The sequence below is a fragment of the Schistocerca americana genome, chromosome 1 (assembly GCF_021461395.2).
Source record: "Schistocerca americana isolate TAMUIC-IGC-003095 chromosome 1, iqSchAmer2.1, whole genome shotgun sequence".
NCBI classification, from domain to species: domain Eukaryota; kingdom Metazoa; phylum Arthropoda; class Insecta; order Orthoptera; family Acrididae; genus Schistocerca; species Schistocerca americana.
Genome location: NC_060119.1, coordinates 821,982,051 through 821,996,441, shown reverse-complemented (window position 1 = coordinate 821,996,441; position 14,391 = coordinate 821,982,051). Strand labels below are relative to the sequence as shown.

The following is a 14,391-nucleotide window of genomic DNA, read 5'->3' as shown; positions in this document are numbered from 1 at the left end:
CGAACAGCAAAGCAATGGAATGATGGAAAGCTGGCACATGTCTTTGAGGGCAGCTACAATACATCTCAAGGACAAATGAACATAGGCCCTACCATTGGTTTTCCTGGGTTTATGCACTATTTATAAGTCTGACATCGGTACACCTGTAGCAGAAAAGATATATGGCAAGAATATCCATGCCCAGCAAATTTCACCAAAGACACGATGCCTACAGCAATGGGGGCTGACGCATTGTCAAAGTTTATTGCACAGTTATGACAACAGATGTCTCAATTTGGCACACTTTCATGGAGCAGACATGGGACCTGACCAACTTTTGTTGACATGGATTTAAAACGGTATGCTCAAATTATGCTCCAATCGCACATTATCAAGCCACTGTTTCAGCCACCGCATTCAGTGCCTTAGGAAGTATTACACAGAGAGAAACCTACAAAGGAAATATGCAAAAAAGGAAACCCCATAGTGGATTAAATACAGAGTGTGAAGCCAGCATTTATGATCTCTGATAATTCCCAAGCTCCTAACCAAGTGATAACAAAAGAAGCACCAACTAATCCACAAGAACCAACACCAAGCTCACTTCCACTGACAACTTAACAAACGACTAAACAAGAGCGAAAACCACAAAGGCAGATCCAAGCAGAACATAAAGTGTATTTTAAATATACGTACATGCTCCGCACTTTAGAAGGGGAGGCTGTGTGGCAGATGATCATGAATCGATGTGGCAGCACAAAAGGCAGAGAGATTACAATGCAACAAAGTACACTTGTGTTTCTGACATATTTGACTGTTTTCCTTACTGATTTTTGTGTGTGTGTGTGTGTGTGTGTGTGTGTGTGTGTGTGTGTGGTGTGTGTGTGTGTGTGTGTGTGTGTGTAAATTCTCTGATTCAACATTCTAGTTACCTCAGTGAAGTTATGAATTTTAATAATTAACAAAACAAATTAATATTCTGAACACGATTTTTAGTGCACGGTAACTGCAGTAGATAAACAGGAAGTTCAATCTTAGCGCACTCCCCAAAGGCACAGGTGAGTTACTTCTGCCTCTGTCAATGACTTTCCATACGTGATGACATGATGTGTTGTCCCAACCAAGAAATCCTCCATACAGTCACAAATAGCACTTCATACCCCATATGATTGTACTTTCATTAACAATAGTTTGTGTCATTCAAAATCAAAAATTTTCAGAAGTCAAGAAATACTACACCTAGCAAACTGCCTTGCTCCATGGGCTTTTGGGATTTCAACTGAGAGAAACACAAGTTGAGGTCTGCATGACCAATGTTTTCAGCATTAATGCTGGTTGGAATGGAGGAGATAATTATCTTTTAAATGCATCATTATGTTCTAACTCAAAATAGCTTGTACGATTTTACAACAGATGGCTGTCAATGAGACTGGACAATAATTTCGTGGATCACTTTTGCTAACCCTTTTTTGTGGATGGCGTGTACTGCGGTTCAGGGGCAGCTCGTTCTTAAGGTCCAGAGGGCCCCAGCCACACCAGAAATTGTGTGATATCATTTTACTTGGTGTATTTTTTCAGTAAAGTGAGTATGACATGACTTTGATGTAGTGTGAGTGACAAAGACCAGATGTAATCAAGCCAGTATTCAATGCTCCGTTGCACAGACAATGTTACCCTGAGCTGCCAGTAGCCAGGTCATTCGATCAGTGCTGGGCCAACATCAGGTGGCCCATACTCCCACCTAACATCAGCCAACCAGTACCATAGCACTATCCAGTTTGCAGATGACACAAGCATATTAGTCAGCGGGAAGACTGCAGAGATACTACAGACAAGACTATCTGAGGCATTAACAAATGTTGTAAACTGGTTCAACCAAAACAAACTAATAATAAATAAAAGCAAAACAGTAGTATTAAATTTTCATAATATCAAGAGAAACATTGAAGAGGATATAAGAATTCTGATGTCAGACACGGATATTGCAAGTGTGCCTAATACAAAATTTCTGGGGGTCTGGCTACAGGATAATCTTAGATGGGAAACTCACATTGACAACATATTAAAGAAGCTAACTACCATGTGTTATTTAATGAGAGTGCTAGAAAACTGCTGTCATAAGGACTGTCTAATGACAGTTTACTATTCTAATATACATTCTGTCCTAAAATATGGGATCACTTTTTGGGGTAACTCGCCATCCTGCCTAAAACTCTTCAGGATGCAAAAAAGAATAGTGAGAATCATGGCTGGAATAAAAAGGAACAAACCATGTAGACCATTATTTAAAAGGATGGGGATTCTTCCCCTTCCATGTATTTTCCTATTTGAAAGTGCAATGTTTATAAAGAAATATACAATAACAAATCCTAGTATCCTCCCCAAAAATGAAAATGTTCATCATCATAATACAAGACAGAAAACTGACTTTCATGTACTCCATACAAAAACCAGTTTGTGCCAAAAAGGAACATTACACCATGGAAAAATTATCTACAATAAATTGCCAAGAGAAATTAAAGTAATGACTGATGTAAAAAATTTTAAAGCAGCATTAAAAGAATATCTGTTGACACATTGCTTTTATAGTGTGGAAGAGTTCCTCCAAAATCCTCGAGAGTCTAAGTGATGATTATGCAAATACTGTAACCATTAATATTGGCCTATAAATACATTCAGATGTAATTCTCAAGTTTGTAATGGGGTTCAAGTATAAGTTGTATAGCGACTTGCCCAGTATATGAAGTAAAATTCTGTGAATGTAATTCTCTAGTGTACATGTCAGTTCATAGTGTAGAAAAGTTCCTCAAAAATCCTTAGAGCTTAAGTGAGGATCATGCAAATACTTTAATCGTTAATATTGGCTTATACATGTATTCAGTTGTAAACTTCAAGTTTCTAATGTGGTTTAATTATAACTTACACATTGACTTGCCCAGTATATGAAGTGCTGTAAAATTTTGTGAACATATTTTTCTAGTTTCTAAAGTGTTTTGATTGTAAGATATACTTTGACCTGTCCAATATCTGATGTGCTGTACTGTACATGTAAGATTTACTGGACCAATAAATACAATACAATACACCCTTGGCTCGTAAAACTGCCATCATAGTGAAACAACCACAGATCAGGCATGTCCCCTGAACAGACCAGCTCAGGCACGACCTCCTTTCTCTGCAGCCCAGTGAACCCTGCTGTCCTCTTTCCCCTCCTGCTCGCTCATCTACACAATGTTTGTGACCAGCTGGCTAGGACTCCAAGCAAGAGCCATATCATTTGTGCCCTTGGCAAAACTGCTGAAGCTGTGCACCCTACCTCTTCAAGGAAAACTATCTTTCTGCAATTTTTTCTACACAGATCTAAGACATTTTGCAATTTGTACACAAGGTTTAATGAAAATAAAGCCTCAGGGAAGAATATCATTCAAATAAGCTATACAGATGAAAAATATAGTGCCCAACAAATTAAATGTGTCAGTGTAATAAATAAATTACTAATTTTCCAAACTTTCTAAAAAAATTGAAAGTAAAACAAAATATATGTCTTACTGTTTGTGGCAGGTACTGAACATTGATTTTATCATGACCTATAATAAAGAACAGATTTTATTTGCTCCTATTAAATTATTAACAGTGTATGAATCAGCAACAGAAAATAAAAAGAGCCAGCCCTATATACGATGATAATTTCTGTGGGTTATGTCACAGGTTTATTGACATGATTCTGCTATGACAGTCATCCATAGGCTTTGTGTGTTGCTCTTCTGTCAGGCAGACATGTTTCATTTAGCATCTAACTCAATGGAAGGAAGTAGGTTGACTAACAGGATGTTTGACTTTTGTGACAGAATACCCAGAACTACAATGTATTAGTTATAAGCAGTGGAGAACATCTCCAAATTAAATTTGAAAAAAACCATCAATAGAAATCGCTCCAACATAAAAACACGACAGATATTAATGGCCAATAAAAAGTATCTGCGCAAACACACTCAGAGGACAACAGGCTCGCAAACGTCTGTCAGTCCTTATGTGCCATAAAATATCATTTGGATGTGATAAGGGGAAGGGGGAAGGGGGGGGGGGTGGCATGGTGTTTGCACACTAGTCTCCTCACCAGTATCAGCTTTCCAAATGTTGGAGCCATTATTTCTCATCCAAGCAGCCACTCAATTGGCTTCATAAGACTGAGAACACCCCATTCCAGTTCTCCCACCGAAGAAATCCCTGGTAATAGGCCTACTAAGAAATGAACCCAGGTCCTCCACATGACAGTCAGAAATACTGATTGCTCAGCTAGGAAGGTGGACACTAATGTTTGACTAGAAGATGAGTGGTCTAAGCCATGGGTGCATAAGCAAGTTCACTCGAAAAATGAGGTAATAAGTGACAAAGCAAAGACCACTGCCAAATGCAGTACAACTTAATGTGGATCTGTCTGACTCAAATGAAATATAAATACATATAAATAATATCATTAGGAGTGAACAATTACTGTAATTTTCACTTATGAGATTTTACTTGTTAACTTCAAACATCCCATACATTCTGAGGTCTACTGTGGGAGGTTGTTTCGCAAATTAATAAGGGTAATATAAATATGACTGGACACTATACACTCCATATCATAGATAGGAGAGAGAAGTCTTTCAATGAAAGCTATGTGTATACACAGCTATATAAAAACAATGACGCCACCTTAATAATGTAACTATTATTTTATTTCATCTCGAGCTTACCATTATGATTTTTCAAAAATGATATAGTAGACTTCAGAACAGTTGATTTATCCATTTTACGATTGTTTGTAGAAACCATCGAACTTAATTCATTGATGAGCATGTTGAACTGGTCTCGACGTTTCTTCTCACTCAAATTTCGAGATTTCCTGCAGACAATAAATTGATATAGCAATAATAACCAACAGACTTCTAACACATCCTCCCACATATATTTCCCACATTTATATTCACCGTTTGGTATCATCCTTGTCATCACCGTCGTCGTCCATGGTATCACTGTAACAATTATTTAATTTGTCATTGTGAGAATTTCGTTCTTATTCTACAACTGCAGCCTTATTTTGCAGTTACTAAACACTTCTTTGGGATGACTGCCAATTTTTTCGCATTAAAAATATGCACTCTTTACCGCAATAGGTGATCATACATAGTTTGCAAAACATTACTACAGATGTATAGTACTTACTCGGATCTCCGAGATGGTTCCCTTTTAATGTAACTAGACATTTGTGAAAATTATTCTCTACTTCTCAGCGCTTGTCCACACTCTGCAACACACCTATCTTGCTTAAGAGATTCAACACTACTATATTCATAGCCACTGATCTAAATAATTCCATTCAGATTATAAACACAACACAAATCTGATGTTTCCGTCATTACTGTGCTTCGCTATCGTCATTTATTTCTTTCATTGTAGCCAACAATCGCACCCGGGAAGTCTATTCAATAACCAAATTATAATTTTTTACGGTGTTGTCATTAAAATATTATATTATTTTCGTCATCTTTGTTCTATTACAGTAGACAGAAAACGTTTTCATCCAGTTGCTGAAATGAATTTATGAATTCTGAACTACCACTAAATAATAAAACGGACGTCAGCCGTCAGATGTTTTGCGAGTTGTCAAGACCAATTTGTTTTCCTATACCGTTTGTAAACAGGCCGGGGACGCCTGTGCTTAGAGAGACTTCTTGTCAGTGAAAAGTCAGTGTTTAGCGTCGAATTTGAACTTACTGTTTAGAACATGGTCTACCTACATTTTCCTTCTAATAAAACAGAAGAGGAGTTAATGTTACAGGCAAAATACGCGAAATTAAAGAAAAAGGTTAGTTATTATCCTATGTCTAACTCATAAATCACAGTGAATAGTTATTAAATCGCCATGCCTTTCTTTCGTACCCCTAATCAAGGAAAACTGCGCTGCATGCGGTACCTAATGTATTATAGATATTATACTTTTCGCAAACTATCAGCGCAATGCGTAATTGTGCTAAGGGTAAAATAATTAAACTCAGTTGTTAACATTTCTTGAGGCTGCTTTATACATGACGTCAATCTGCATTGTTTCTCTGATGTTTTGTGAATGCAGAAGGCAGATTCTTCAATACTATTTAAGTCCATATAAGTAAGCTATTCCATGTGGTTGTGTTTGAAGACAAACTAAAGCCATTTGGTTCCTGGGTTTCTAGGCTCATTCTGTACCGTTTAAGGAGGGAAAAAAAAAAAAAAAAAAAAAGCTGGGGGGGGGGGGGGGGGGGGGGCAGGGAAGGGGCAATCATTCCACTTGGGACCTGTTGAAGGTACATTAGCTTATTTGTTTCAGTTGTAAATATTTGTCATGTATTATTGTTTTTCTGACATGTTTGACACCCCGGAATACTTCCTCACTACATACAAATTGTAATTAAAGTAAATCTGATCTATTGATATTGTTAATGCAGCAACAGGAAGAAGTTAAAATTTTCGTGAAGCGACTGGGTCTTGAATTCAAACACAATTTTCATGTTCCATTGAGATATGTGTGAACAGCTCAATTGAATTTTGTCTGAAGATCTAAAGTGACTGGATTTAAGTCCCAGACCAGCATGCCTTTTTAATTTCTGAAGCTGCATGCTTACCGCCACTGGTGCAATACAAGTCTTCCATACAAGTTTCCAATGCTGTTCACGACTAAGTTTCTCATTACAGTCTTGATCCATACTAGCAGCAAACATTACTCAAAGTGTATTTGCATTATTTGCTATGCTTTGTTTTGTAATGATTACAATACATTGATATGTGATGCTTCACTAGTAGTAGCCTCCTCAAAAGTTTAAGCAAATGAAGAGAAAGATGCTGTCACAACTCATGGATAAAAACATGCTACAGGAGCTGAATATGGAATATGGCTCTGGTAACTATAATTTCCCTAGGACATTCCTTCTGATTTTGAAATCCTGGCAAATTTTGTATCACTGTGTATTTCAAAGAAAGATAAAAATTTTAAGAAAGCAAGTGTGATGGACCAAGGACTTACTGCTACTCTACATTTTTCAGCAGTGTGGGATTAATTTCAGAACCTTATATATTTATTTCGCATTCTGAAGCAAACAATATCTCAGATAGTGCTGTACCTGAAGTAGCGATGGTTGAAGGTCTTAAATCTTAGGGCTATACAAAAATAAAAATTATTGAATTTTTATTTGAAATTTCTTTACCTTGTCATCTTGTAAACTTTGTCCAAACCACTTTGTCATAGTCGGTACTCTACCACAACCACCCACATTTTTGTCAACATGCTATTGGGATTGAACACAACAGAAATTTTCTTCAATGAGTGCTGTACTTTATTATTTTTTTTCGTACTCTTCCTAATGTTCGGCAGGAACTCATCTGACCCATGCAAGATAATAATAAAGAGAAGTTGTGGTTCCACATTGGCCACTATGCTGTGGTATTTTGCATACCAAGATATGTTATAGAAGTAAGTATAGACCCATGTTGATAGTCACATTTGGAAAACTCGTCAAATATTTTTTTTACACTTTCATTTCCAAAGAGAAGATGAGGAAAGCTACATACCTAGCTGTAGGACACTTCAAGCATTTGCAAAAAGCACTATATGTGTCATCTTCAACTATTTAAATAATTGCACCTTACCAAGAACCTTTTAGAAAACAATAAATCAGACAATGGAAACTCCAGATGGGAATATCAACAATGCAGGAAAAGACAAATTGGTACTTCCATAAAGAATATGCATTAAATTTGACATATGCACAATTAAAAGACACTTATATAAAGCTTTCAACCACAGCCTTCATCGGCAAAAGGGAAACACACACGTTTCGTACACACAAGCAAGCACACCTCATGCGCACATGACCACTGACTCCAGCCAGCATTCCGACCCAAGGTGCTGGAGTTGGCGGTTATGTGTGCATGAGGTGTGCTTGCTTGTGTGTATGAATGGTGGTGTTTCTCTTTTGCTGATGAAGGCCATAGCCAAAAGCTCTATATAATTCATAGAATGAAGGCTTTCATGACCGGATGACATAGCTGCTGGTAAACCTTTCGGGATGTGAGGTCGTGGTCCAAGAAAATCTCCTGTTCCTGACGTTTCGTCCAGGACTGCACTGGACATCCTCAGAGGCACTCCTCCGCAGAGTCTTGCTGACTAATCGGTCAGACTTTCGAGAGTGACATACAGTATATGATCAAAAGTATCTGGACACCCCCAAAAACATACATTTTTCATGTTAGATGCATTGTGCTGTCACCTACTGCCAAGTACTCCACATCAGTGACCTCAGTAGTCATGAGACATTGTGAGAGAGCAGAATGGGGTGCTCCACGGAACTCAGGGACTTCGAACACGGTCAGGTGATTGGGTGTCATTTGAGTTATACATCTGTACGCGAGATTTCCACACTCCTAAACATTGCTATGTCCACTGTTTCTGATGTGATAGTGAAATGGAGACGTGAAGGGACACGTACAACACAAGATTGTACAGGCCGACCTCTTCTGTTAACTGACAGACACCGCTGACAATTGAAGAGGGTCGTAATGTGTAATAGCCAGTCATCTATCCAGACCATCACACAGGAATTCCAAACTGTATCACAATCCACTGCAAGTACTATGACAGTTAGACGGGAGGTGGGAAAACTTGGATTTCTTGGTTGAGCGGTTGCTTGTAAGCCACACATCATGCTGGTAAATGCCAAATGACGTATCGCTTGGTGTAAGGAGCATAAACATTTGACAACTGAACAGTGGAAAATTGTTGTGTGGAGTGACGAATCACAGTACACAATGTGGCTATCCGATGGCAGGATGTGGGTATGGCGAATGCCTGGTGAACATCATCTGCCAGCATGTATAGAGCCAACAGTAAAATTCAGAGGCGGTTGTGTTATGTGTTGCCGTGGTTTTCATGGAGGGAGCTTGCACCCCCTGTTGTTTTACTTGGCACTATCACAGCTCAGGCATGTTGTTGTTGTTGTGGTCTTCAGTCCTGAGACTGGTTTGATGCAGCTCTCCATGCTACTCTATCCTGTGCAAGCTTCTTCATCTCCCAGTACCTACTGCAACCTACATCCTTCTGAATCTGCTTAGTGTATTCATCTCTTGGTCTCCCTCTATGATTTTTACCCTCCACGCTGCCCTCCAATACTAAATTGGTGATCCCTTGATGCTTCAGAACATGTCCTACCAACCGATCCCTTCTTCTGGTCAAGTTGTGCCACAAACTTCTCTTCTCCCCAATCCTATTCAATACTTCCTCATTAGTTATGTGATCTACCCATCTAATCTTCAGCATTCTTCTGTAGCACCACATTTCGAAAGCTTCTATTTTCTTCTTGTCCAAACTATTTATCGTCCATGTTTCACTTCCATACATGGCTACACTCCATACGAATACTTTCAGAAATGACTTCCTGACACTTAAATCAATACTGGATGTTACAAATTTCTCTTCTTCAGAAACGCTTTCCTTGCCATTGCCAGCCTACATTTTATATCCTCTCTACTTCGACCATCATCAGTTATTTTGCTCCCCAAATAGCAAAACTCCTTTACTACTTTAAGTGCCTCATTTCCTAATCTAATTCCCTCAGCATCACCCGACTTAATTAGACTACATTCCATTATCCTTGTTTTGCTTTTGTTGATGTTCATCTTATATCCTCCTTTCAAGACACTGCCCATTCCATTCAACTGCTCTTCCAAGTCCTTTGCTGTCTCTGACAGAATTACAATGTCATCGGCGAACCTCAAAGTTTTTATTTCCTCTCCATGAATTTTAATTCCTACTCCAATTTTTTCTTTTGTTTCCTTTACTGCTTGCTCAATATACAGATTGAACAACATCGGGGAGAGGCTACAACCCTGTCTTACTCCCTTCCCAACCACTGCTTCCCTTTCATGTCCCTCGACTCTTGTAACTGCCATCTGGTTTCTGTATAAATTGTAAATAGCCTTTTGCTACCTGTATTTTACCCCTGCCACCTTTAGAATTTGAAAGAGAGTATTCCAGTCAACATTGTCAAAAGCTTTCTCTAAGTCTACAAATGCTAGAAACATAGGTTTGCCTTTCCTTAATCTTTCTTCTAAGATAAGTCGTAAGGTCAGTATTGCCTCACGTGTTCCAGTGTTTCTACGGAATCCAAACTGATCTTCCCCGAGGTTGGCTTCTACTAGTTTTTCCATTCGTCTGTAAAGAATTCGTGTTAGTATTTTGCAGCTGTGACTTATTAAACTGATAGTTCAGTAATTTTCACATCTGTCAACACCTGCTTTCTTTGGGATTGGAATTATTATATTCTTCTTGAAGTCTGAGGGTATTTCGCCTGTTTCATACATCTTGCTCACCAGATGGTAGAGTTTTGTCAGGACTGGCTCTCCCAAGGCCGTCAGTAGTTCCAATGGAATATTGTCTACTCCGGGGGCCTTGTTTCGACTCAGGTCTTTCAGTGCTCTGTCAAACTCTTCACGCAGTATCATATCTCCCATTTCATCTTCATCTACATCCTTTTCCATTTCCATAATATTGTCCTCAAGTACATCGCCCTTGTATAGACCCTCTATATACTCCTTCCACCTTTCTGCTTTCCCTTCTTTGCATAGAACTGGGTTTCCATCTGAGCTCTTGATATTCATACAAGTCGTTCTCTTATCTCCAAAGGTCTCTTTAATTTTCCTGTAGGCAGTATCTATCTTACCCCTAGTGAGATAGGCCTCTACATCCTTACATTTGTCCTCTAGCCATCCCTGCTTAGCCATTTTGCACTTCCTGTCGATCTCATTTTTGAGACGTTTGTATTCCTTTTTGCCTGCTTCATTTACTGCATTTTTATATTTTCTCCTTTCATCAATTAAATTCAATATTTCTTCTGTTACCCAAGGATTTCTACTAGCCCTCGTCTTTTTACCTACTTGATCCTCTGCTGCCTTCACTACTTCATCCCTCAAAGCTACCCATTCTTCTTCTACTGTATTTATTTCCCCCATTCCTGTCAATTGCTCCCTTATGCTCTCCCTGAATCTCTGTACAACCTCTGGTTCTATTAGTTTATCCAGGTCCCATCTCCTTAAATTCCCACCTTTTTGCAGTTTCTTCAGTTTTAATCTACAGGTCATAACCAATAGATTGTGGTCAGAGTCCACATCTGCCCCTGGAAATGTCTTACAATTTAAAACCTGGTTCCTAAATCTCTGTCTTACCATTATATAATCTATCTGATACTTTTTAGTATCTCCAGGGTTCTTCCATGTATACAACCTTCTTTCATGATTCTTAAACCAAGTGTTAGTTATGATTATGTTGAGCTCTGTGCAAAATTCTACCAGGCGGCTTCCTCTTTCATTTCTTAGCCCCAATCCATATTCACCTACTATGTTTCCTTCTCTCCCTTTTCCTACACTCGAATTCCAGTCACCCATGACTATTAAATTTTCGTCTCCCTTCACAATCTGAATAATTTCTTTTATTTCATCATACATTTCTTCAATTTCTTCGTCATCTGCAGAGCAAGTTGGCATATAAACTTGTACTACTGTAGTAGGTGTGGGCTTCGTATCTATCTTGGCCACAATAATGCGTTCACTATGCTATTTGTAGTAGCTTACCCGCATTCCTATTTTCCTATTCATTATTAAACCTACTCCTGCATTACCCCTATTTGATTTTGTGTTTATAACCCTGTAGTCACCTGACCAGAAGTCTTGTTCCTCCTGCCACCGAACTTCACTAATTCCCACTATATCTAACTTCACCCTATCCATTTCCCTTTTTAAATTTTCTAACCTACCTGCCCGATTAAGGGATCTGACATTCCACGCTCCGATCCGTAGAACGCCAGTTTTCTTTCTCCTGATAATGACATCCTCTTGAGTAGTCCCCGCCCGGAGATCCGAATGGAATATTTTACCCAAGAGGACGCCATCATCATGTAATCATACAGTAAAGCTGCATGCCCTCGGGAAAAATTACGGCTGTAGTTTCCCCTTGCTTTCAGCCGTTCGCAGTACCAGCACAGCAAGGCTGTTTTGGTTATTGTTACAAGGTCAGATCAGTCAATCATCCAGACTGTTGCCCTTGCAACTACTGAAAAGGCTGCTGCCCCTCTTCAGGAACCACACGTTTGTCTGGCCTCGCAACAGATACCCCTCCGTTGTGGTTGCACCTATGATACGGCTATCTGTATCGCTGAGGCATGCAAGCCTCCCCACCAACGGCAAGGTCCATGGTTCATTCAGAGGCGGTTGTGTTATGTGTGGCCGTTGTTTTCATGGAGGGAGCTTGCACCCCCTGTTGTTTTACTTAGCACTATCACAGCTCAGGCATACATTGGTGTTTTAAGCACCTTCTTAATTCCCACTGTTGAAGAGCAATTCGGGGATGGCGATTGCCTCTTTCAACACGATCGAGCACCTGTTCATAATGCATGGCCTGTGACAGGGTGGCTACATGACAATAACATCCCTGTAATGGACAGGCCTGCACAGAGTCTTGATGTGAATTCTATAGAACATCTTTGGGATGCTTGGGAACCCCAACTTCATGCCAGGCCTTGCTGACCGACATCAATACCTCTCCTCAGTGCAACACTCCGTGAAGAATTGGCTGTTATTCTGCAAGAAAATCTTCCAGCACCTGATTGAACGTATGCCCGCAAGAGTGGAAGCTGTCATGAAGGCTAAGGTATTTTTCCATAAATTTGTCTAATCCTTGTCCTTCGGTCTTCTGCTTGTTGGTTGCAAAATTCTCTTTTCCTGAGTAGCCATTTTTCTCCAAGGCCTGCTTCAAATGTTTTATTTCAGCGTCCAGGTGTTCTGATGTGCATGTTCATTTGGCTCCATCGACAAGACTTTTAATGACACCCCTTTTTTGTTGTGGATGGTGATTGGACATTGGAACACCGGGACTCTGAAACAAAACATCTACAACAGGCCTTTGAGAAAAATGGCTACTCAGGGAAAGAGGTAAAGAGAATGTTGTGACCAAGGAACAGAAGACCAAAAGACAAGGATGAACCACATCAATGGAAAAATACAATTTCTCCACCTTTTATTAAAAAAATTAAGACAGATCAGATAGGTAAAATTTTACAGAAACATGACATCAGACCGGTCGTTAGATCAACAAAGTAAATAAGTCAAGTACTTCGATCTGTGAAGGATACACCCTCCCCTGTCGACATGTGGTGTGTACAAAATTCTGTGTATGTGTGGTGAAGTTCATATTGGAACTACCAAAAGGAGCATAAATACACGGCTAAAAGAGCGCAAATGCTCTTCAGTCAGGAAACCATGAAGTGAAGTTTTATGAAACAGAAATTTTATCTACAACGTCAAATTATTATCCACTACTATGTAGAGAAGCCATTGAAATTGATAAGCATGAGGATAATTTTAATAGGAAAGAGGAGTCAATGAAACTTAGGGACATATGGACAGTAACTCTGCAGAATCACTAGATGATGTTACCTTCAACAAGATGACAATTGATATTTAAGTTCTGTCTTTGACAAGGATTATCTTTGCTCATCACGTGTTACTTTGACTGTGCCCACTTTCCTACAGTATATATGTCACTCTTGGATGTCCGACCAGTCAGTCGGCAAGACTCAGTGGAGTAGAGTCTTTGAAGATGTCCAGCACAGTCCTGCATGAAACGCCAGGAATGGAAGATTTTCTTGGACCACAACCTCACACCCTGAAAGGTTTACCAGCAGCTTTATATAGTTGTCCTTTAATTGTGTCTGTCTGCAAGTTAACGTGTATTCTTTATGGTAAGTAGCAATCTGTCTTTTCCTTCATTGCTGTTTACAAAACCATAAAATACTCTTGTCCCATAAAAAAGCACTTAACAGTTCAGAAGCTTCTATCTGGAAAAAATAAAAGATGATGTCTGATAGTAGTGTTATCTATAGGAAAATATAATTGTTAAGTAAATGTAAAGATATCCAGAATGTCTGAGATAAAGTTCCAGTTCTGCAGTGAATGGCTGTTCACTTTAAATGGAAGGTGGTGAGCATAAACATGGAGATATATTCCTGTAGGCCATACTTGTACATTACATCAATCATGATAAACCATTGGAATCTGTAAGACTCGTTGAATATCTAGAGGCATCGTTTTATGCCAAGTGCTCTATTGGTCCTTGGCTTACTACCACAGATTTTCTAGATGTCTTTACATGTTGTGGGTAATTGCACAAATTCTTAGCACTTACTGAAGCAGTACTTGGCTTTTGGAGCCCCTTGAGCTGAAGCTGATGATATTTTGTGATGAGGATGCAGAAGATTTTGTCACTTTTTTGGTGATGTCTTTCATTGTTTAGCTTGCCTGCATCCCTATGAGTTAATACACAAGTTCAAGAGTTTGGACAGTACAAGT

General features: G+C 39.1%; 2 protein-coding genes across 3 annotated transcripts in view; one reads left to right on the top strand and one right to left on the bottom strand.

Annotated features, from left to right (window-relative positions):
- Window positions 1-5,386, bottom strand: part of LOC124613040 (circadian locomoter output cycles protein kaput-like) — a 118,908-nt gene extending 113,522 nt beyond the window's left edge. For both annotated transcript variants that reach the window (XM_047141611.1, XM_047141620.1), the window contains exons 1-3: window positions 5,188-5,386; window positions 4,953-4,997; window positions 4,719-4,867 (exon numbers count right to left, since the gene is read on the bottom strand). In XM_047141611.1, coding sequence (XP_046997567.1) covers window positions 4,719-4,867; window positions 4,953-4,997; window positions 5,188-5,228 — 235 coding nt within the window. In that variant the 5' untranslated portion in view covers window positions 5,229-5,386. The remainder of the gene's footprint in view (window positions 1-4,718; window positions 4,868-4,952; window positions 4,998-5,187) is intronic.
- A 247-nt stretch (window positions 5,387-5,633) lies between these two features.
- LOC124546286 (negative elongation factor E) overlaps window positions 5,634-14,391 on the top strand; it is a 64,484-nt gene continuing 55,726 nt past the window's right edge. Inside the window, exon 1 of the mRNA XM_047125025.1 lies at window positions 5,634-5,830. Within this exon, the coding sequence (XP_046980981.1) occupies window positions 5,750-5,830 (81 nt within the window). The 5' untranslated portion in view covers window positions 5,634-5,749. The remainder of the gene's footprint in view (window positions 5,831-14,391) is intronic.